The 24,364-nt window shown below is 45.9% G+C and overlaps 1 protein-coding gene across 1 annotated transcript in view; it reads right to left on the bottom strand.

The window, feature by feature from the left end:
* Positions 1–5,365: 5,365 nt before the first annotated feature.
* CYFIP2 (cytoplasmic FMR1 interacting protein 2) overlaps positions 5,366–24,364 on the bottom strand; it is a 106,826-nt gene continuing 87,827 nt past the window's right edge. The window contains exons 27-31 of the mRNA XM_079771342.1: positions 18,341–18,413; positions 17,803–17,897; positions 11,869–12,107; positions 10,595–10,742; positions 5,366–8,348 (exon numbers count right to left, since the gene is read on the bottom strand). Of these exons, the coding sequence (XP_079627468.1) occupies positions 8,181–8,348; positions 10,595–10,742; positions 11,869–12,107; positions 17,803–17,897; positions 18,341–18,413 (723 nt within the window). The 3' untranslated portion in view covers positions 5,366–8,180. The remainder of the gene's footprint in view (positions 8,349–10,594; positions 10,743–11,868; positions 12,108–17,802; positions 17,898–18,340; positions 18,414–24,364) is intronic.

The following is a 24,364-nucleotide window of genomic DNA, read 5'->3' as shown; positions in this document are numbered from 1 at the left end:
TTAGTGCTCGCATCAACACTATGTACTAAGTGGTATTATCACCAGTTCACACTGAGGTTTTGCTGAGGTTAAGAGTCTTGCCCAAGACCACAAAGCTGGTCTTGGTGGTAGCACTTGGATGCAAGCCCAGGTCTGTGTGAATCTCCACATTTGCATACTAACCACTCTTCCCTTAGCTCCTTCAGCCGGAGGGGCCTGGGGAGCTGGAGGGGGATGGGGACTGAAGTTACAGGAAGAGGAGACCGGTCCTCATGCATCCTGATCCTAGCTTCCTAACGATGACCTCAGAGTATTGGTCAAAGTGCTGAATTTCAGCTGGGACATATGGTTTTTGAATTATAAAAGTCATACACACTTTCAGCAAAAATGAATGAATAAATAAATTGCTGTTCAGAAGAGCATATAATGAAGGATAAAAATCCCCTGGCTGCCGCCAAGAGGCAGTCACCACCACTAACAGACTGTTTGGCAGCCATCCAGAAATCACACACACACATAGCCACAAAGGTGTACATTCTTTTAAAAAATGGGATCACATTATACAGATTGTATTTCATTCTTCTCTCTTCACTTTACAGTGTTTCCTGCGGACTTTTTCATATTAGGACATATACATGTACTTCATTATCCTTAGAACACTGCACTTTTTAGAATATTCTAGCATATGAACATTCCACAAATTATTTAACCGCATTTCTACTGATTACCAACAGGGCAGGCTGTTTTCAGGCTTCAGTATTATAAACTTGGCTGTAAGAGACATTCCTGAACATACACCTTAAAGCCTGTGTAGAGTTATACCTGTGGGAGAGATCGTGGACGTGAAATTGCTGGATCAAAGGGTATCATTATTTAAAATGTCGATTCCTCCCAGAGGGCCGTGGTAGGCTGAATATTAGTCCCCACCCCTGCAAAACAAACAAAACAAAACCAAACCACATTCTAATCCCTGGAACCTACGAATATGTTACCTTACATTGTAAAATACAGGACTTTGTAGATGTGATTATATTAAGAATCTTGCGATGGGGAGATTATCCTGGGATATCTGGGTGGGCCTGCAAGGGTCCTTATAAGAGGGCACAGGAGGGTCAGAGTCAGACGAGGCCCCGTGAGGAGGGAAGCAGAGCCGGATGGAGGCCCCGCGGCCCCGAGCGGCGGCCTAGGCTGCAGAAGCCAGGGGCAGCGTGCTCCCTGGAGCCTTCAGAAGGAAGCAGCCTGCTGGCACTTTGACTTTCACCTGGAGGCTAAGTCGCATTTGGTCTTCTTGTGCCCATTACTGTAAGATAATAAACGTGTGTTGCTTTAAGCCTCTCAATTGGTGGCAATTTGTACAAGCAGCTGTAGGAGACAAACATGCTCTCATTTGTACCCGGAGTGAGAGGGTGCTTGATCCCCCAAATCATTCCCAACAGTGGAAATACAGTCTAAACGTCACCAGGTCAGGGCAGAAGTTGTGAATCTGTTTGGATTCCTTTGAGAATCTGGGGCTATCCATGAACTCCTCTCTCTAAAGAAGAAAAAAATGCACATCTATATGCACACCTACTATTTCAGAGAGACCGCAGACCCCTGAAGCTTGTCCCTGGCCCTTGTGAGGTCTTGAGCCTTTTAAGACTTCAGTTCCCTTCTCTTCCCAGGTGCCCCGAGGCTGGCTGAGATTCACAGCCATGGACTCAGTGTGAAAATCTGACTGTCGGGGCAGGAAGAGTCCTTGGAGGTCATCTGGGCACCGCACTCATTTTAATGATGGAGAAAACGAGGCCGAGCTAGTAAAACTAGCACCAGACCCAGGTCTCATGACTCCCAGGCCTGCTTGCTCTTTGCCTGCAGGCTCTCTGTCTGTCTGCAGGGAGGAGGAGGGCTGGGGAAGCATTCCTGGGCCCGGCCAGTTTTCTGAACCAACCATTGGCCTTCCCCAGGCCCTGCCTTCTCCCCTCTGACCTGGCTGCCTGGGTTCTTGACGGTCCCTTCCACTGGTTCCTTCTTCTTCATCTAGGCTTTTCCGGTTCCTGAATCTGTTGGAAAATAGCTTTGGACTGAATGGGGAGTGGGGGTGAGTGAGATCTCCATGGGGAGTCCAGAGTGGAAACCCAGGTTGGAGAGAAGGAAGGGGCACGTGACTGCAGAGGAAAACCTGAGTGGCTGTGGCTGGCGGAGCCCTCTTTCCTGACCCAGTCCCAGCGGTTGAGCACCGACAGTGTGCCAGGTGCCGTGCTAAGGTGGTCCGTGCATGCTCTCATGAGATCCTTGCAGAAACCTGAGAAATAGGTGAAACCACTGTTAACTCTTCTTATCAATACGGATCACGGTGTCCAGAGAGATTGAGAGCTTGCTAGTTCCTAGCAGAGCTGGGTTTTCAACAACCAGCTTTTACCCAGTTACTAGCTTTTGCCCCAATTCTTGGCTGAGGAAGGTCCCAAGAGAGAGAAAATGACCACCACCAGGAACTGTTCCCAGCAGGCTCTGCTTCCACGCTGTTCCCCAAACCTCACGCCCATCCCTTCCTGTTCTTTCTTGTATTTGTCCCTGTCCCTTCTGCACGATCCCACCTCCAGTCCTCCCTACCACCCAGTATAGTACAACCGTAGCACTTAGAATCGACACCAGACAACTAGGCCTTTGTTCTCCTTTTTTTTTTTTATGATGGCTGCTGATTTAAGGCAGGCTAACTTGTTAACACCATTACAAGCTTTTTTGAGGGGGCAGGGGGGTGGACTCATTCAGCAGACATAGTTGGAGCACTTCTGACGTGTCACACCCTGTGACAGTCACAGGCACTGTGATGGCGAGCAAGACAGATGCAATCCCTCTACCCACGGCCTGTGTCCAATAACTGGCCATACAACCTTGAATTATAATTTTGATAAAAAGCAAGGTCAAGTACAGAACGAGTGGAGAGTATTTAACGGAGCAACTGCGACCTAGGCTTCAGGAGGAGGGGTGTTTGAGTGAGACTTGAAGGGCGATGGAAGGCTCAGTCTGTGAATATGGGGAGGGGATGTGGGATGGGGGAGCATTCCCTGAAGGCAGGGGTAGGGGTGAGTGTCTCTGTGAGCAATGGGGTCCCTGGGACCTCAGGATGAACTGGAAAAGGCCAGTGGTGTGATTGTTCAATCTGTATTGTTTTCTTTTCTTTTTTTTTTTAAATTAAATTTATTGTGGTGGCATTGATTAATAGGCTCAGATAGGTTTCAGGTGTAGATTTCTATGATACAAGGTCGGTATATTGCACTGTATGCCTGGGTCTCAAGTACAAAAACGGGTGTACTGATGATGGGAGAAGTGGATTAGATGAGAATATGTGGTAGCCGTGGATGGGCTGACCCAAGGCTGTCCAGCAAGAGTCAGCCCCTTGCCCGCTGCAACCCCCAGAGTCCAGGGAGCTTTCTCCAGCTCAGGGCTGGGCTCCTTGCCAGAAAGTGTTTAAGCCCCAACCAGAGGTTCGTTGATTTCCCCTTTTCCTGTTGGTCTGAAACTCCAGAAGGCAGAAATCCCTGGGTTTTATTCTGACTAATGAGGGTGGAGCTTAGGGGCCACATATTTTTAGCTCCGATAGCATCTCACGGCATATTTTCCCAGGGAAACCCTGCGCCTTCCCCATTCTGCCGGAAACTCTGGTCCAGCCAGACGCTGCAGCATCTGGGGATGGCTGGGAACAGGCCGAGAAGGGGGCGCAGACGGAGGAAATCAGAGTAAATCAAACCAGATGGGGAAGGGGGGACTGGCTTTGGGGGCGGGTTACTCTCCTCCTCACCCGGAGGGAAGCAAATGTGTCTTTGTTTCTTTCCCACCTCCGGCTTTACTCTCTTTAGGGGAACTGACTGCAGGATCAGAGCCAGCCCCCTCCCACCGTCTGCAGGGTCTGGGGCAAAAGTACCACATACCATATGTCTCTAAATAATCAAAAGTTCTAAATCACGCTGTTACACTGTTATAAAATATGCTCCGTCTTCCTGATGACAAAATACACATTTATAACACAAAATAAAGTCTATGTGATGTCAAGGGTTTTGTATGACTGCAAGTTGGCAAAAATACCAATGACTGCATTTAATTATCACTGCATATTTCTAGGTGTTCTGTTGTTGAGCCAGCCATGTTTGAGTGGATAAAATAAAGACATCTGTAATTCATAAATTAATATGTATTTATTCTATGAATTTAATTTTCTTGCTTTTGTTTTAGCAACGTTTATTCTGTTCTTATAGTCAAGATTCCCTTTACCCCAGTTTTATTGAGATATAATTGAAAAATAAAAATTGCATGTATTTAAGGTGTTCTATGTAATGTTTTTATATACATTTTGAAATGATCACCACAACCAAGTTAATTAACTCATCCATCACCTCACATTTACCTTTTTTTTTGGTGTAGGAGAACACTTAAGATCTCCTTGGTGGTGGGGGGGTTGGGGGGTAAGTGATCAACCAAAGGACTTGTATGCATGCATATAAGCATAACCCATGGACACAGACAGTAGGGGGATGAGGGCATGTGCTGGGGGGTGGGAGCGGCAGGGGAGAGGTCAATGGGGGGAAAATGAGACATATGTAATACTTCAACAATAAAGAATTTAAAAAAATCTCCTTGCTTATAGGTGTCCATCTTCTGTCTTCACCCAGTAACTGTGTGAAAATAAACACAGTACAGCCTGTCAAAGTGGGATATGACACAGAAAGTGACTGTGCTTGGGTCACAGGAATGAAGAATGGGATTTAGCACAGTGCCCACACTTACCAGGCCTCATTAAATATCAATTCCCATTCTTCCTCTTAAAACTAGGGATCTAGGGTGCCAGTTACACTCAGTGAGACTATGCATTCCCTAAGGGCAGGAAATATCTCCTATATCTTGCCCTGCACAAGTCAATTTGTAAAGAGGTAATTTCCTCAGTGAAAAAGCAAAGCAAGCCATTAGTTTAGGGCACGCTGACCTGCTGGCTCTATCTTCTCCCACTTCATTCAGTTTTTTTTTTTTTAAACATATTTTTATTGATTTCAGAGAGGGAGAGAGAGTTAAGAAACATCAATGATGAGAATCATCAATCGGATGCCTCCTGCATGCCCCCTACTGGGTACCAAGGCTGTAACCCAGGCCTGTGCTCTGACTGGGAATCAAACCATGACTTCCTGGTTCATAGGTCGATGCTCAACCACTGAGCCACACCAGCCGGGCTGGGTTATCTTCTTAGTGATCAGTTTTAATGTGGCCTCCCAAAGGTGACGAGGACTGGAAAATGACCCGGAATCATGACTAAGATGCTGGTTTCACCATTTTGGAAGCAATTTTAATGAAGATGGAAATGTTTATCAACTCAACACAGGTACTCCAAAATACAAAGCAAAGTATCATCTTCAGCTGCACAGCAAATATGATTTAAGAATTTAACATCATTATTTGATCACAAGGGTAGATAGAAGTCACCATAAATAAATGTAAATTCATTGTACAAAAATCCCCAACATCTCTTAATACAAATATGGTACATTTGACAGTTTCTGAAACAGATGTGTGTTTTTTTTAACTTTTTAAAACCTATGCGTGGTTTTTTTTTTTTATTTGATTCTTAAGACACACAAAAACCAAAAACACAAAAGGGGGGTGGGTATAATATCAAGGCGTAAAGAATTTTAAACCTCTTCAATGCTCATAAATAAATGCTGCTGGCAAGCTGGGGAAATGAGATGTCTCTCCTGAAGGTGAAGACCTCAATTTACTGGGATAGAATCTCCTGTGGATAATGGGATTCTACCCAGAGGGTCAAATTCAGATTCATGAATGCAGGGCCAGGAGGGTGGGTGGTTGAAATTGCAATTTCATCAAATGGATGATCCAAATCTGCACAAAAGCAACAGTCAAGGATATGGAAAGACCTCCAGGACTTAAGAACCGGTCATCTGTCTGCAAGAGCGACTGTTCCCAGACAGGACTGGAGGTTCAGAAGGCTCTGGAACTTAAGAGATTTGATGCGGGTTTTGAAGGCATGTTCTGTGTCGTTCAACCATGGGATGTAACCTTTCTCTCTTGTGTTTGGGACATATCTATGGTCATCAAGAGGAAAAAATGAAATATTGGAATAGGAAGTGGCACCTCCAGACAAGATCTGCCAGCTTCCACCTTGAAGCACTCTCCTTCCCTACAAAGAGCTAGCAGGGGAGAGCACTTCCACAGCAGTGGTCCCCGGACTTCCATGTGCAACAGAACTCAGATCGCTCCATCTTGCTCCCAGGGATGCAAAATTAGTGGGTTTGAGGCGGAGCCCAGAAATCGGCATTAAATGTGGTAATCTCAGGAGGCCCTGGTAGGAGGCCTTTGGATCACACTTGGCGAGCCCCAGCTCCCTCCTGCCCGGTGAGCATCGATGAATCACACACGCCTCTTTCTCTGGACTCGTGCTTGCTCTTCCCATGGGGTTAAAGTGGGCCATCTGATGAATGGTAACCATTTCTATCCATCCACCCCGAGGGAGGGGATCATTATTGTTCTATTTTTTTCTCTTTTCTTTTCCTTCCGGGGCGGGGAGGTGGGGTGGTGGTGGAGGTGGGAGATATCAAATACTTTACTTTATATTTTCTTACAAGCCCAGGAGCACAGGCCCCCTTTGAAGAAGGTGCGCTCTGTAAGGAGACATTTACTTCCACAGGCTTCTGTCTTTCCATTCTCCCCAGGCCTGGAGGGAGATGCTGCTAGGGACTTTGGGTCAGTCTGGGAAATGGAAGTAGTTATGCCCCTGTGGGATCCGCCCCATCCCTCAAAACCTAAGTTAAGGAACATTAAGGAAGTTGAGAGCAAAAGATAAAATGTCTCAAGAACCCATTTCTAGGACAATGGAAGTCCTGATTCACTAAAACAACTCCTTTTTGTGGGTGAATCTTGGTATTAAAAGCTCATTGACAAATTTTATTTGAATTCCTCACCTCCTTGACCCCAATATGTTTCTGGCTCCTATTAAAATAACCCCTTAATATTTTCTTGATGACAGTCTGTGCAAAGAAGTGGCCTCTAATTTGCTCGCTGACTTGTTCCTTGCTACAGTCCCAGAGTCCATCGCCCTGTGCGGCTTAGTGATCAGTAAGTATTTGCTTAATGAATAAAGCAGGGGTCCTCAAACTTTTTAAACAGGGGGCCAGTTCACTGTCCCTCAGACCGTTGGAGGGCCGGACTATAGTTTAAAAAAAAACTATGAACAAATTCCTATGCACACTGCACATATCTTATTTTGAAGTAAAAAAACAAAACGGCAAAAACACCCGCATGTGGCCCACGGGCCGTAGTTTGAGGACGCCTGGAATAAAGGAACCATTTCACCATCAAGCTGATGAAATGTTCCAATAGCTTTCTGTTTCGGGCTATGGAATCCTGGCTGTGTTCATAAATGCCTCTTCCACACTTTGGGCCGGACCACCTTCCTACCCAGTTCCGCTCAGTGGGGTACAGCTGTGAACGCATGTCTGCGTTCTAGGAGAGCCCCGAGAGGAGAGTTAGGATGTGGCTTGGAGTCCACGGAAGGTCAGAGCCAACACCATCTACCACGGTGCTGACACCTTGTCCTCTTTCGCCAGGGCTCTCAGCACCTGGTCCAGAAGTAGTCTTGGCGGTAGAATCCCTGGTGTCCAGAGCAGGAGGAGGTGCCCACCTGGAAAAACGGGGGGAGGGAGCCAGAGGAGGCGAAGAAGCCAGTAAGAGGAGGCATGACCATCAGGTTAGGCTGATTTCTCGGGCCATGGCCACACTCTTTTCTCCATTTCTGAGACGTGAGCTTTGAGGTCACACGTGGACACCGGGGAGGAGGTCACCATCTGGGAGGAAGTCTTGGGAAGCAACCACAGATGTGGGATGGGGCTGCGAGATGGAGAAAGGGTGAAACTAGGGCTCTTAACACAGCTGAGGGAAAAAAAGAAGAAAACAAAAGCACATACTGCCCTGGTTTTTTGTTTTGTGTTTTGTGTTTTTTTTTTTTTTTTCATTTATACTAGGGCAAAACCACCATGGAGATGTCAGGGGAGAGCATGCACAGGCCCAGCCTTGGGAGGCGTAGATGTGTTTGGGGAGGTTCCTATTGGCTTCCAGGTCCATCCCACACGCTGTCCAGTCGGACCCCATTGCAGGGCTGGCCATGGCTTTCTCTCTCCTGCTGCGTGGTCTCCTCCAGGTTGAGGGCTTGCAGGACCTTCCGCCTAGCAGGTGGTGGCCAGGGACTGGTGGATGGGTGGCTGGAAGCAGCGCACGTGCTCCACGGTGGAACTGTCAGTCTCCACGGACTTCATGTACTTGTTCAGGATGGCAAAAACCTCGTTGTTCAAGATCTGGTACTTCCTGATCCTGTCTGCCATTTTTTTCAGCGGCTGCAAAGGACACGGCCATCCAGGTTAGGGGTGGGAGGAGGAGATAGAGGAATAAAGGGTGAGCAAGAGAAAAATTCAGCGAGGTTGGGGTCTAGGGTCCTGGTGCCTCAAGGATCACATCACTCTCTTGCTTAAAGGCTTCTATGGGTTCCCAGAGCTTGGTAATCAAATGTTAACTTGGCCATAAAACACCTTGTGAGTTTCAAAACTTACTACAAAGCGGAGTGGCACGGGCATGAAGGCAAGGCAGATCAATGGACTGGACAGCCCAGAAATCAGTTCTTCCACAGACAGTCAGTGATTTCTGACAAGGGTGCCAAGGTCGTTCAATGGAGAACGGGTAGTCTTTTCAACAAATGGTGCTGGGACAACTGGATGTCCACATGCAAATGAATGAAACTGGATCCTTACCTTATACCATATACAAACAATTAGCTAAAAATGGATCAAAGGCCTACGTAAGAGCTAAAACTAAAAAAACTCTTAGAAGATAGCAATGAGAAAAAAATTCATGACATTGAATTTGTCAATGATTTCTTGGATGTGACACCAAAAGCACAGGTAATAAAAGAAAAAAAACAAACTGGACTACATTAAAAAGCTTGTCTGCATCAAAGGACATAACCAACTGTGTGAGAAGGCAATCCATGGAATGGGAGAAAATACTTGTACATCACATACCTGATAAAGGATTACTATCCAGAATATATAAAGAACTCTTATAATTCAGTAACAACAACAACAAAAAACAATTAAAAAGTGAACAAAAGACTAGAATGGACTCTCGGAAGATGATAAATAAATAGCCAATAAGAACATAAAAAGATGCTCACATCACTAATCATTAAGGAAATGAGAATCAAATCACAATGGGATGCCTCTTCACACTCATTCGGATGGCTATTGCCAAAAAGTCCAGAAAATAACAAATGCCGGAGGATGTGAAGAAATTGGAACCCTTGTGCCTTACTGGGAATGTAAAAGGGTGCAGATCTATGGAGAACAGCATGGTGGTTCTTCAAAAATTCAAAATAGAAGTCCTATATGACTCAGCAATTCCACCTTTGGTATATAGCTCAAATAAATGAAAGCAGGAACCTGAACAGTTATTTGTACACTCATGACCAGAGTAGCATTTTCTACAACAGCCAAAAGGTGGAAGCAACTCAAATGTTTATCAACAGATGAACTGATAAACAAAATGTGGTATATTCAGCCTTAAAAAGGAAGGAAATTCTGAAACGTGCTACAACCTGCTGAACCTGAAATATATAGTGCTAAATGAGGATTCCACCATATGAGTTCCCAACAGTAGTTAGATTCACAGAAGCAGAAAGTGGAAGGGTGGTTCCAGTGGCAGAGGGGCGGGGGGGGGGGGGGGGGGGGGCGGGGGGAGTGAGGGGGGAGGGCGGGGGGAGGAGCGGGGCGGCAGGAGATGAGAAGTTAGTGTTTCATGGGGAGGGTTTCAGGAAGATGAACAAGTTCCGGGGATAGTGGCGATGGCTGCACAACAATGTGGGCGTACTGAGTGTACTCAATACACTGAAATGTAAAAATAGTGAAACTCTCCATATAACATGGTTAAAATGGTAAATTTTATGTTCTATATATTCTCCCATAATCAAAACAAAACAAAACAAAACAAAACAAAACAAAAACCAACGCTTTGAAGTGGCTCCTGCCTTTCTCCCCTCAGCTGGTCCTGAATACCCACCCTTGGTTCCAGCCACACATCCTCATGTCTGTGTCTTTGCTGTAGCTGCCCCTCTGTTTGGAACATTCTGGACCCCATTTTCTGCCTGGCTATTTGCTGCCGATCATCCTGAACTTGGTCCAAGCATCACCTCCCTAGGAAGTCTCCTCTGCCCCTCCCCCCCATCACCACCACTCCAGCCTGGTTTAGACAGCCCTCCTGGAGGCTCCCCCAGCAGCACTGCGTACCCCACACCTGAACAACTCTAAGTTTGTGCAGATGAGGAACTGGCATCGGCCAAGCCTGGCTGGCACAGGGAAGGTGTATTTCAGGTCTGGAGCTCGGCCCGGCCCGGCCCTGCAGGGTGACCTGATTCATCCCAGCGGGTTATGAGCAAATGATTCATGGCTTTCTATGAAGAGGTCCCCTCCGCTGAGTGTCTCTGTACCTCCCTGCAGTGTGGGGAGTTGGCTCCATAATCAGCTCACCCTCCTTTTCAGAGAAAAGCCTGCTTGTCAGGCCTGGCCCCATCTCCTGGGCTCCAGCTGCTTACCACATTCTTAATGATTTCATCCTTCCCGTCCTGCCTCTGCACTTTCAGCAGGTGGTAGCAGAAGTCGAACAGGTCAAAGCGACGCTGCTGGCCCAGCAGGACGATGATGGAGCAGCCGGCCCAGTTCAAGCCATCACCAAAACATTGCCTGGAAGCAGGAGAGGAAGCAGCTGGAGTGAGAGGCAGGGAGGGGTGGGAAGGGGCCTCGTCTTAGACCGGGATCACCGCTAGTGAGTAGCTGGTCTCTGGGACAATTCCTTCATTTGTGAAATGGGTACAGGAGAAGCTATAGATTCGCTTGTTCCAGGGACTGTGGTTATATTATAAGCCCTTCTAACCACCAAGAGGTGTCAGTCTCTTGTCCCACTAATGTAAGAAAAATCACCTTTGAAGAAGACAAATTTGCAAGAAAAAAACCCAACCAGCCCATGAGGTTTATATGGCTGCTATTTCAAGCAAGTCAAAGAAGAATCTGTTTTGGCCCCATATAGGAGACAGGGAGCACCTGTGAGGGGAAGAGCCCTTTCCGACAGGAGACCAACTGGCCAGCGCAGGCCAGGAGGGCAGGGGCGGGGCTCAGGGGCCCATGAGCAGATGCTGCCGGTGTGTGGGGCGGGGGCTGCAAGTCCTCTTGAGCCTGATACAGCTCAGCCTGCACGCTCCAAGTCTCAACAGCAATTCGGGCCATCTGGGAGGCCGAGGGGTCATCTCTCTGCTCTTTCTTGTCCTCAAGCAGCAGCCGCAACCCAACCTGGGCAGGTTTTCCCCTCCTGCCCATTCAATCAGCCCAGCTTCCAGTCTCAGAAAGACAAGGGCCCTCATACAATAGTCCCTAATGCACACGCGCATGCACACGCTCATCTCTGCCTCCGGCCACGTGTTGCCTTTCCTGGAATGTGCCCTTCTCCCCTCTAAGATATAAATCCCAGTGATGTCCAAGGCTCAGTTCTAGTCCGTCAGTTAAAATTCTAATAACCCACTTCTCTCCCTTTTCACATCTGTCATCCTTCCTGCCCTTGCTGTCTCATTCAATGTGCCTTATGTCTCTCCGTAGGCCCCCTAACCCCCACAAGGCCGGGAACTGTCTAATTTTGCTCAGCACTGGCGTAGGTCCAGCACCTCACACAGTGACCGGCACATAGTATGTGCTCAATAAATAGTCACTGGACAGCCCTGCCCCTGCCCACCACGTTTCTGGCCGGGCTCTGGCAGCTGATGCCTCTTGGGGGGACCAGCAGGTTGGAGGTGACCTGCCTTCCCTAGGGGGTACTCACTCGGCTGTGAACTCGTTGGTCCCCACGGGGATGCAGTAGACGAACTGCATGGCGCTCCACAGCCGGTGGAACTCCACGCACTCGTCCACGTGCATGACACCGTTGGTGGGCGGCGGGCCCCGCCAGATGGGGTCCTGCAGGTAGCTCCGAATGCGGGTCAGGATGACCTCGAACATGGACAGGCCGCAGCACAGCCGCTCCTTGGTCAGCAGGTCACCCTCCCGAGCGATGGCGATTTGCTGGGGACAGAAGCGTATACATAAAACTTCTATCTACATCTCAGACCCCATCTTCCACCAGAGATTCCCAAATGCTGGAGCTGGCTATACCTGGAATTCATTCACCAGAACTGACGTCTTACCCAGAGCAAGGCATTAACTTGGTAACCCTGAGGGCAGCAGCAGGGAAGTCTGGTGGTAAAGTCAAGTCCAGGAGCCATGGAGAGAGGAACAGTTTTAAAGAATTTTGACACACCCATGTAATGAGTGAAATGCTAGGTAGACACTGAAAAGACTGAGACGATCCTACTAACGGCATGATTGCTACCACGGTGCTATTGACTACTGGCTCATACTCACTGAGTGTGTAACACAGCAGGCCCTGGTCTAAGCACTTGGAAAGTATTGACCTCATTTATTCCTTACACCAACCTTGTGTAGTATGTGCCATTATTACCCCCATTTTACAGATGAAGAAACTGAGGTTCAGGGAGGCAGCCAGTGAGTGATACAGTGAGGCTCTGAATCCTGGTAGGTCTGTGGGTTAAATTGTTAAGTGAATAGAGAAAGTTGCAGGACAGGACATCTCTATTATAAAAACCCCGTGGCCATGATGCCGTCACGACCAAATGCCTAAAGGCACCTGCTGAACGTCACATGATTTCTTCATGGGAACAAGTAAGTGTTGCTCTGTTCAATTCTCATCTTTCAGCGAAGGTCAATTTTAGTGCTCCTGAGAAGGAAAGGTAGGGCAGGAAACTATTCTTATCTCCGTCCACAACTGTCTTCAAGGTAGGTGGGGCTGCGTGCGCAGCGAGGCGCACGCGGGTGGGCGGGGACTTGACGCTGGGTACCGCGCGATTTCACACAGTGGGCCTCTAGGATACTACAATCCTATGAAAAGACATCAATAACACACAAGCCCACAGACACACACACAACTCTGGGTGGGGTGTGTATAAAACATTTTAGAAGGTTAGAAGGATTAACATCAGTTGTGGGAACAGATGGGCTTGACGAAGTGGGTGAGAGTTTCCCTTTTTACTTTAAATACTTCTGTACAGTTGAATGTGTTACAATGAGCATATGTTACTCTTAAAATTTGCCACTGAATTCCCAGAATTACTTCCTCTAGCTAGAAGTCCTCCGACCACTGTAAATGATCTCTATTAATAACGTAAACTGGCTCTCCCCTGGCGTCTGCTTATTGCATCTCTGGCCATCGGCTGGCTAGACCAGCACATCAAAACGCATTACTGTCTGTGTGCCGAGTAAAAATATCTAGCGGTGCAGGTCTCAAAAGCCACGTGCAAAGTAAGAGAGATGTTAACATCTAAGGTCAAAGTATGGTCTCCAAATCCAGGGACAAAGCTAAAGAGGGTGGCTTCGAAGACCAAGAGATCCACAGGGTATTTGTGGGATGGGCTTTCCAGGCGGTGGTCTCCCCCGAGAGCTCATTTTACAGGGAGCCTGGTGGGGCGGGAGGGGGCTGCCTGATTTCTTGATGCAAGCTCTCACCCTGGAGCCCCCAGGAAGAAGACAACCTCTCAATCTGTGGAGGGAAATAAGTCAGGAAACACCACTGTTGGAGCCTGTTAAGATATTATGGGCCAGGAGTGCAGTTGTCATGACAACTATACGCTGAAAGAAGTCTCCAAATAAACCGTGAATTGGGGAAGAAGAGTTTCACAACATTTGTTTCAACAGGAAGGCGAGGGAACCCTGATTCAAGGGGACTTGTCTTGACTCCGTGGGCAGAGAAAGATAGCCACTGAGCAGAGAAGGGAGCACTCGAGTTGCCACGGGGAACTAGGAACAGCTCTTGCAGAACCCTGGGCCTGGGGCTTGATTCCCTTCTCACAGGCAACTCTCTGCCAAGCTGGCACTTGGTTCTTCACTTCAGAAAGGGAGTGCCTGGGACAGTGAAGATGTTCAGAAATAAATAGAGGATCTTGAGTCAGGAATATCCTCCTTCGTAAGTTAATACAGAGAGTTCTGAATGACTCATTAATCTCTTGTGCATTTAGTTCGTCTCAATCCTCAAGGCTTGACAATTGTGGGGGGATTAAAAAATTAGCAAGGGGGTTTATAAATCTGCAGAAAGACTATGAATTCTGGTGACCACCCCACCCCCACCTACTTACAGTCAACCACAGGGGCCTTGACAGAAATGGTTAGGGGCTTTATTCCTTTCCTTAAAAAAGTGTTTAGCCTTACAGTTTTCCTGTGAACTATAAATACATGGATGATCACTGGGTAAAATCTAGAAAAAAAAAATACACAACTGAAATGTAAGAAAATAAAAATTTCCCATAGACCCCATTACCCAGAGATGAGCTTTCTTGAAATACGGATGCATCATTTGTTTGTGTTCATGCGTGTGTGTGTGTGTGTATAGACATCTATATTTAACAAAATTTGGGTCATCTTATCTGTATTGTTGTTTTTTTCTCTTTAAAAAACCATTTCCTTCCATATTTCCAGTAACATGAATTTTTAATGGCTACATAAACTGGCCACTGACACACCATCATTTATTTAGTCCTCTCCTCTTGTGGGTTAAATTGTTTACAAATCTTCACCATTGCAGACAATCCCTACCCAGCCAGCCTTACACAGAACACCTGTTGAGGTTACCTCCAGTTATTGCCTTAGGATAAAACCCTAGAAGAACTGCTCCATCGAAGAGTATGCATAGTTTAAAGGCGTTTGCCACATGGTGACAGGCCCGTCTCAAGAAGAGCTGGGCCCCTGCACGCCTGTCTGCGTGAAGCCTGTTCCTGACCCTGCCGGGTGCTCTGCTGTTCAGAGAAGCTGTCCAGCAACCGGGGAGATGAACAGCCGCCGTCCCCTGTGCTTTTCAATTACTTTCCCCTGATTACTGGGAAGGCTGGACACTTTCTCGGATGTTTGTTGGCATTTATATTTTTTATGTTGTCCGTTTTCTTTCATGGGCTCTTTTTGTTTGGTATGCCGACATTGTTTTGCTCTGAAAAATTATATTATAGACTATTTGCTGTAAATACCCCCAATTTGTGCTTGGTGATATATGATCATAAATATATGAGCATAAATATATGTATGAGCATATATATACACACACACACATACATATATATGTATATATATTGTTTAACATAAATCTTATCCATTTCTTTTCTATTCCACTGGGGGGGGGGGGAGTTCTCTCATTTTCTGCCATTCTTTTCTGAGTTAACAAGGGTCTAGACAAAGCACTTGTGAAACCACATGGAAATACATTTCCACATGGAGCACTCTGATTACATCTAGTGGTCTTTGAAGGAGATGATATCTTGATACTCCTCCTTTTTAAAAAAAGTATTCCTTATTGATTTCAGAGAGGAAGGGAGAGGGACAGAGAGAGAGGGAGGGAGGGAGGGAGAGAAACATCAATGATTAGAGAGAATCATTGATTAGCTGCCTATTGCATACAACCTAGGCACATGCCCTGATCAGGAATTGAATCGCCACTTCCTGGTTCATAGGTCGATGCTCAACCACTGAGTCAAGCTGGCAGGGCTGATGCTGTTCTTAAAAAAATAATTCTTTGTGTTTTTAGAAGCCTTTTACTTATTTGTTCATCATAATGATCATGCAAGGCAGCTCAGCTAAGGAGACAAAACAGCTACTAGCCCATTTAATAGATGGGAAAACAAAGACAGATATTAAATGTCTAGCATTAGGTTATGTGACAATGCAGGGGTGAAGCTAGGACCAGGACCCCTGTCTTTTGACCCTCTGCCAGAGTGTTCCTTCCAGGATAGCACCGGGCAACAAGTCAGGTCACCTCAATGTGTCCCAGAAACCAATGTAAATGATGCAATCGTGTTAAAACCTCCTGACTTTGAATATGTAGCAGAACTGCCCTGTCACGGACCTAGATACGGGTGGGGCAAAGGAGGTGTATAGTTGTGAGGAGGCGGAACACAAGAGTTTATTCTTGTATTTTTACTTATTCATTATTGTATTATTTTCCATATGAACAACTATGAACCTCCTTTTGCCTCACCCTGTATTACATGAGCCCCCCCCAAACCCCAGCCAGCTCAGAAGTTAATATTTAGCTAACTTTTCTTGGGCCCACAGGATGAGCACAGTTTTGGACTCTTCCTTGAGGGCCGGCAGATTTGTAAAACTGGCATTTCCTCTCCTGCAGACTGTCTAGGCTTTTGTTTATAAAATACTCAGCGTTTGACAAATTGCGATTTATATCGGTCCCCAGGAAATGGTGTTGGCCAGAGCAGGGCAGGAATCCAGCGCTCTGAGTGGAAACGCATGCCACAGCCCGGTGCGAGGGCCCGGATTCTTGCAGGATGACACCAGCGGAGGGGCAGGCACACTGCTATGTTGCCGGCCTGGGGGATTTCTCCCTAAAAGGAAATCGTTAGAGGATCTCCTCAGCTCAGCCCCCGAAGGCCAGGAAAGAAAGTGTGCGCCCTGCACAGTGTCTGAACTCTCTGCGGGGTGACTCAAAGAGCCTGCCCACGGAATGGTTAGTCACGTTTTCAGGAGGAGGTGGGTGGCATGCAGAGGGTCTGGCTCATCAGAGTGACACCGGGGCGGGTCGGCTCTGCAATTTGCCTCAAATGCTTGCTGCGCTTTTCGAGAGAAGAGAGGCCCCCGGGTGTGAGTCTTCAGATACACACAGGACAGAGGACCACAGGAATGCAAGCCCAAGAGGGAGCTGGATCCTAAACTTTTGACAGTGAGCTTTGGCGACCAAAACGAACCATCTTGGCTTGGCTTCCTCTGGTGCCCTGGGTCTCTCTTCTTCCTGAATTCTGCCCTCCAGCACATGGTTTTCTTGTCTCTCTTTCTCCCCATTTTCCTTCTGTCCTGAACCCCTGCACAGTCTGTGAGTTCTCTGAAGGCAGGGTTTTCCTGTCTTACTTGTCTCCACGCTCAAAGCCACTGGTAGGACTGGTTTGTAAAAATCAGTTGCCGGATTCATGCCCATTCACCTTTGATAACATTTGAGCATCTCAGAGGAAGCTGGTTTTTGATCCCCCCATCTCTGTCTCTCATCTTCATCAGAGCTTGCCTAGATGTGTATCATTTTCTAAGAAAAGTTTTATTTATATGTTTTTTTTGTGTGTGGGTTTAAAAATATACAAATGGCATCAGACTGTATGAGCTGTGGTATAACAACTTGCTTTATTCATCCAACCATGTGCTTATGATCTACCCACACGGATGCACCCAGATCGAATTTTCCTTTTCATGATTACATAACAAGCGCTCCGCATTTAGATGATGTCACCTCCTTTTGTTTAGTCAACCCTGCACTGACTGACATTTAGGTTGCTTCTAGCTTTTGCTTTAATGAACAACGCGGCAGTAAACACCTGGTTCCTGCAAGCGTTTCTCTAGCAAAGATGTGCAGACGTGGGCTGCTGGCTCACAGGGTGTGTGGAGTTTTAATTCTGAGAGATAACATAGCAGAACTCTCGAAACCTAACAGGGCATCATGGGTACTTGTCTGACTTCCTTCTTTCTTGGCAGCATAGAGGATACAGGGGGTGGAAGGAAGAACTCAGGCTGGAGAGCCAGCAAATCTCATTCCAGACCTGCCCTGCCACTAACAGGCTTTGTGGTTAGACAATCTCTTCCTCTCTCTGGGCCTCAATTCCCCTGTAAAAGGAGGGGCTGGACCACATGCTCTCCCTCTAAAGCTCCTTTTGGTGAAGGATCATACCTGAGGGGTCCCCAGCCGCTCTATCAGAGGGACCAGGTGAAGCGGGGCATACTTGGCTTCCAGGCGTTTCATCCGGACTTCCAGACGCTCCCCCTCTGTCAAAGGAGCAGTAGGCAGAGCGTGAGATTCAGGCCACATCAGGGGGACCTGGGGAAGGGACACTCCCAGAGGATGCGGTGACCTATTGGCATTCTAAAACTTGAATGGAGCCTGTAGAACTCTTCTCCTTGTTTTTGGTGAGTGTAATCAGGACTCACTATAAGGAAAAAGGTTCTATTCTCTCTGTCCAACAATGGAATCATCTACCTTGTGGGATGATGAGTTCCCCATCACTTGGAGGATTCAAACCCAGGCTAGACAGCAAGATGCTACAGAAGGACGAAGAAACAAGGCCTGGGGTACCGTGTCCAAGTCTACCATTCTGTGACCATTTCATAGCTGCCCAAAGCTTTAACCTTCTCCCATTCTGACTGCAGATCTGGTTTACTGAGATTAAGTAAGCAAGTTGGCTATTGAGTGGCTGTTTGTGGTTTCTTACCTTTGATGTAGACTCTCGGCAAGATATTTTGGAAGGGTGCAGCATGGAGCAAATCACAGACTTCCTCCTGAGACTGCAAACAGAGATGAAGGGAAATTAAAAAAAAAAAAATCACTTTAAACCAGGGAGAATTTTCATTCCTAAATATTTGAGCACTGGAGTCAGCCAGACCTGAGTTCAAATCCTGCCACTGTTACTTGCTAGCTGTGGGATATTAGTCACTCTGAGACTATTTATCTGCAAAATGAAGATGTGAATAGTACCCATTTTAATGGGCTGCTGTGAGGATTAATTGAGAGAATGCAAAACTTCATAGCAAAGTCCCTGGCACATAATGAGTGTGCAACACATTTTCATTATAATCTTATAAGGAGTTTGCTGAAGAATTCGAATGAGTGACAGTGGGATCAAGCAGAGATAATGGGCCCCAGACTGTGTTTGTCTCATTGGTTGTGAGGCCTGTGGATTCAAAGCAGCTAGCTGGGCCAACCCACCAACTCACTAATCCAGGATGATGCTGACCTCATAAGATAAGTTGGGAAGAGATTCCCCTTTTGTAATTTCTGGGAGAGAGTGTGTAGAATCAGTATCACTTCTTCCCTAAGTGTTTGTTACAATTCACAAGTGAAACCATCTGCATATGAAGTTTCCTTTGCTGAAAGCTTTTTATTTTATTTTTAAAATATATTTTATTGATTTTTTACAGAGAGGAAGGGAGAGGGATAGAGAGTCAGAAACATCGATGAGAGAGAAACATTGATCAGCTGCCTCCTGCACGCCCCCTACTGGGGATGTGCCCGCAACCAAGGTACATGCCCTTGACCGGAATCGAACCCGGGACCCTACAGTCCGAAGGCCGACGCTCTTATCCACTGAGCCAAACTGGTTTCGGCTTTGCTGAAAGCTTTTTAAAAAAAACACGAGGTATAGCCCTGCCGGTTGGCTCAGTGGTTGAGCACTGACCTATGAACCAGGAGGTCATGGTTTGATTCCAGGTCAGGGCATACCCTGGTTGCAGCCTCGATCTCCAGTAGAGGGTGTGCAGGAGGCAGTTGATTAATGATTCTCTCTCATCACTGATGATTCTATCTCTCCCTCTCCCTTCTTCTCTGAAATAAATAAAAATATATTTTTAAAAAACTAGGTATAAAATTTCTTAAGTAATAGGACCATTTAGGTTATCAATATTTTTGAGTGAGTTTGGGGGTTTGTGTGTCTCAAGGACTTGCTCCTTTTATCTAAGTTTAATTTGTGGACATGGAGTTGCTTGTAGTAGACCTTTGATGTCTGTGGGATCTATAGTAATCTCCCTATTTCATTCCTGGTATTGGTAATTTGTGTCTTCTCTTTTTTCTCTCGGTCAGTCTGGCTATAGGTTTATCAATTTCATTGATTTTTCCCCCTCTCCCCCAAAGAACCAGCTTTTAGTTTCATTCATATTTCTCTATAGTTTTTGCTTTCGATGTTACTGATTTCTGTTCTTGTCTTTATTGTGTTCTTCCTTCTGCTTGCTTTGGGTTTAATTTGCTTTTCTTTCTCTAGTTCCTTATGATACAAGCATAGATACTGATTTAATAACTTCTTTTCTTAAGATAACGTTCAGGCTACTCTTCTATACCTCCAGTAATCAATAGCTCAGTACTTCTGGAGGCAGCCCAATTCATTTTTGAGCCTAGGACATAATAGTTTCTCAATTATTTATTAAGTGAATGAATATTTACCCCTTCTGTTTCTTAGATGAATATGTAAATGAGTATATTTATCTACGACAATCCTCCAAATACAAGAATACATACATTCATCTTACAAATACGTATTGAGCACTAGGCACTGTTCTAGGTTTTGCAGATATGATGTTGAACAAGTTAGACTAGATCTTTGCACTCACATGGCATTTACAGTCTAGTTCATAGAGACAGATAAAGAAAAGTAAATAAATCAGGAAATTTCACATAGTGATAAGATACAATAGGGTAATAAGCTAGAGTGACTGGGGAAGGGACTACTTGAGAGAAGGTGGTTAGGTAAAAATCTTTTTTGAGGCAAACACATTTAAATAAAGAATGGAATGAAGTGAGGGAGCAAGCTATGTAGGTATGAGGTAAGAGCATTCCAGTGCAAAGGGCCTGGGGCAGAAAGTCAATTGGAGTAAAGTGATGCAGGAATCATAGCCCAGTCTGAGGCCCTGATGGTAGGGAGGGACCAGTTCATGTGTGGCCTCATAGGCATGGTATGAAGCCTGGATTTTACTTGAAGGGCAATGAGGAACTGCTGAAGTATCCAGGCAGATACACCTAACCCCACCGCCAAGTTTTTTTATCTTTCCTGTTTGCTTCCAAAATTTTAGTTGCTCCTAGCAATGTCTTGTTACTAGGAAAGTTGCCCATTGTACGAACTATCAACTTTCTGTTTTGTCAATGTGGATAAAATTGATCTTGGGAGACCTTTAGGAGATGGGAAAAGAGGCAATGTTGCTGATTTATCCATTTTACATGATGAGTTTCCACTTCAAATTTCTTTAGGGGAGACAAGAGTGTTCCATTTACCCCTCTCCTCCCCACCACCACTCCGAGTTCGCAAACTTCAGGACTCCAAAGGTTCTTGGGGAGGATGCCTCCTGCTGGCATGCTTCCTGTGTGTTCTCCACCTGGCAATGCCATTGTTAATGAAGGTGAGGAAAGACACAAGGATGTGGTGTCCTGGCAAAGGTGGGAAAGCATTTGCCAAGGAGCTCCCAGAGGAGGCGTTACGTGGCCATTTGCATGGTGAGGTGGCTGCATACTCTGCAACACCTTCTGGGAAGGTATTTGTTTGCTGAGGCCATAGCGATGATAAAAATGTCTAGTTCCGCGTGGAGCACACACAGGCCTGAGTCAGGGATCCAAACAAGCTTCCATTGTGGGTGCCAATGCTAACGGCTGAGCTCCCTCTTGTCCAATCTCAGTCTGAAAGGATCCACACTTGGCCTTCAACTCTGCCCAGGAACCCACCCAGCCACTGGCCTGTGAAGTCCACTGAGAGTGTGTAGAATCAATATTACTGCTGCACTAGAGTATAATGTAAATATATTATCGCTGGTTATAAGAGAAAACAACAGCAATTCTAAGTAGTATAATGAAATGTTGAGAAGAAGAGTGAGGAGAGATGTAAATGAGCTTAAAATCTCATCTTTCCATTAGGGAGTCTATAAGTATTGTCTAAAGCGGCTAAGTAAGAAACAGGGGTCATCCTCATATTATTAGGCGTTATGGAGATAACTAGAAGAACTTGAATCAGGAATGATGAGAACAGGTTGCCTGGCGACTGGGATGCAGGCGGGGAGAGGTGCAGTCGAGCTTAAGAAGGATGCTTTGCATCATGAGCTCATCTGTATTTTTTTATTTGTTTTCAGGTGCAATTAAGAACAATTTAAATGGAACAAAATGAAGAGGTTGGATTAAATGGTGTCTCAGGGTCCTTCCCTAGAACAAAGAGTCTGTAACAACATAATCACTTTGTTCTCCGGGGAACGGGAGGAAACGAGTATTTACTGAGCACCATGTGCCAGGTGCTTTGTACCCACTATCTGCCCTACACCCCAGAACATCCTGGGAGGCAGCTCTTATGATCCCGTCCTATGGGGGAGGAATGGAGGCTCTCAGGAAGGTGAAGTTCCAAAACACAGTGATAAAGAAGCAGTGGGGTGGACAGGGCCCCTCACTTCCACACCCACTGCTTTTCCACAGCAGCCCATGTGGCCAGAGCCTTGGAACACTTGAAATACGCTCCCCACCCCCCATTTTACATACATATGATGAAAAAAAAAGTAAAATGATCAAAAACAGAACAGGAGAAAATTACTTAAAATCTCACCACCTGAGAAACTTTTTAGCCTCACTCATAGCTGATAGGATCACATTTTTGTTGCTTTATTTGCTGGGTTTCTGGTCATAGCTACTAATGTTCTTTAAACTTAAACATACTGTAATATGTATATGCAGCTTGAAGAATGAAATGAACCTTGAGCCATCTTCCGGAAAAAAAGAAATAAGAAGGTACTGATACCTGTGTTCTCCACCCCCCAAAAGGTAGCCTCTATCCTGAACTTGTGTAAGTAGTTTCTTTGCAGGCAGCAAATTTTGGAAGATCTGCTGGTGGTGTGATTCCAAGGACCACTCATGTGGTCAAATTTATACCCATAGATTTATACCTATAAATTCCTCCCAAGCCATAGTTCTCCACTCACTCTTACCCATTCCATAAAGACTTATTCAAATTTCACCTTCTGAGAGTCTTCCAAGCCCCTCTAGCCTACAGTTTTCTTTTAAAAAACTGATCAGCCTGGCCAGTATTGCTCAGTGGTTGAGCGTCCACCTATGAACCAGGAGGTCAGGGTTTGATTCCCGGTCAGGGCACATGCCCAGGTTGTGGGCTTGATACCCTTGCCTTCTCCTTTGCCTCTTGATGCCTTTTTGGTCGTCTTCTGTGTGATAGTCTCTAAACTTAGAGATACCATTTCTTTAATTGGGAGGCACTGCGTATTTATTAGGATATAAGTAAAGATAGTAGTGCTTCTTATTAAATGAAGAAATGGGTGATGGAGGGAGCTGAGACCTCCCAGGACTGTCTGGCTTGATCTGTAAGTGGCCACGGGCCTACAGGACAATCATCTTTCCTAAAACCAACCTTACATTTTTCTCCCTCAAGTTTGTGTTATGAAAAATGTTAAACAAACAAAACACTTGAAAGAACAATGAACATCCTTATACCCTTGATGCAGCATCGCTGCAAACATTTTGCCACATCTGCTTTGACTATATGTTTTACTGAATCACTTGAAAGTAAGTTAAAGCTATTGCATTACTTGGCATGAAATACTTTAGAACGCAACTCCTAAAAACAAGGACATCCTCAGTACTATGATTACAACGCTAAAAAAAATTCTTAGCCCTGGCCAGGTATCTCAGTTGGCTAAAGCATCATCCAATACACCAAGGTTGCCTGTTTGATCCCTGGCCAAGGCATATACAAGAAGCAATGTCTCCCCACCACTGCCCACCCCACTTCTCTCTCAAAATCCACACTAATAAAAGAGTAAGATGCAAATTGACCGTACCTTTGTGACACCCACCAGCCAATCAGGAGCAAGTATGCAAATTAACCCAACAAAGATGGTGGGTTAATTTGCATATGCAGGCGCCTAGCGGTTGGGGGCGGGGCGGGACTCAGGCATTCCGCACCGCCCCAGCCACTCGGGGCCTCTGGGCAGCATGGGAAGGCGCAAAGGCAGCTCTGGGCCGGAGCAAAAAGGCGGCTCTGGCTGGAGCGAAGGCAGTGCCGGCAGCCAGGGGAAGGAAGGCCTATTCTTGCACGAATCTTCGTTAATAAATAAATAAATTTAAAAATTCTTAATATCATATAATATGCAGTCAATACCAAAATTTGCTCAGTTCTTTTTTTTTTTAAATATATTTTATTGATTTTTTACAGAGAGGAAGGGAGAGGGATAGAGAGCCAGAAACATCGATGAGAGAGAAACATCGACCAGCTGCCTCCTGCACACCCCCTACCGGGGATGTGCCCGCAACCAAGGTACATGCCCTTGACCGGAACCGAACCTGGGACCTTTCAGTCCGCAGGCCGACGCTCTATCCACTGAGCCAAACCGGTTTCGGCTGCTCAGTTCTTAAAACATTTCTTTTATAGTTTTTTTTTTTAAACTGGGATCCAACCATGATGAGTTTTCTGAAGTTTCTGCACCTACCAAGTGCCACAGTAATGCTTATTATTCCTGTTGCTTAGGACAACCACTAATGTATTATGGTTACGAGAGAGGTAATCATTAGAAGATTAATAAGGATCAAGATTGAATGTAAAATTGCTCTTTGCCAACAGTGCAAGTCAAAGCCAAAAAGTTTTTGGTCAGAATGCAAAAATATTTTATTGGTAAGGAACCCACATCAAAATTCTTCAAGGGATGAGTATTTTATTTTGGCACTGCTTTCAGCCTTAAAAATGTCCTTTTCTGTTTCACTTAATTTAAAA

Source organism: Cnephaeus nilssonii (genome assembly GCF_951640355.1).
Source record: "Cnephaeus nilssonii genome assembly, chromosome: 5".
Lineage (NCBI taxonomy): Eukaryota > Metazoa > Chordata > Mammalia > Chiroptera > Vespertilionidae > Cnephaeus > Cnephaeus nilssonii.
Note: the sequence above shows the minus strand (reverse complement) of the source record. Positions and strands in the feature narration are given on the sequence as shown.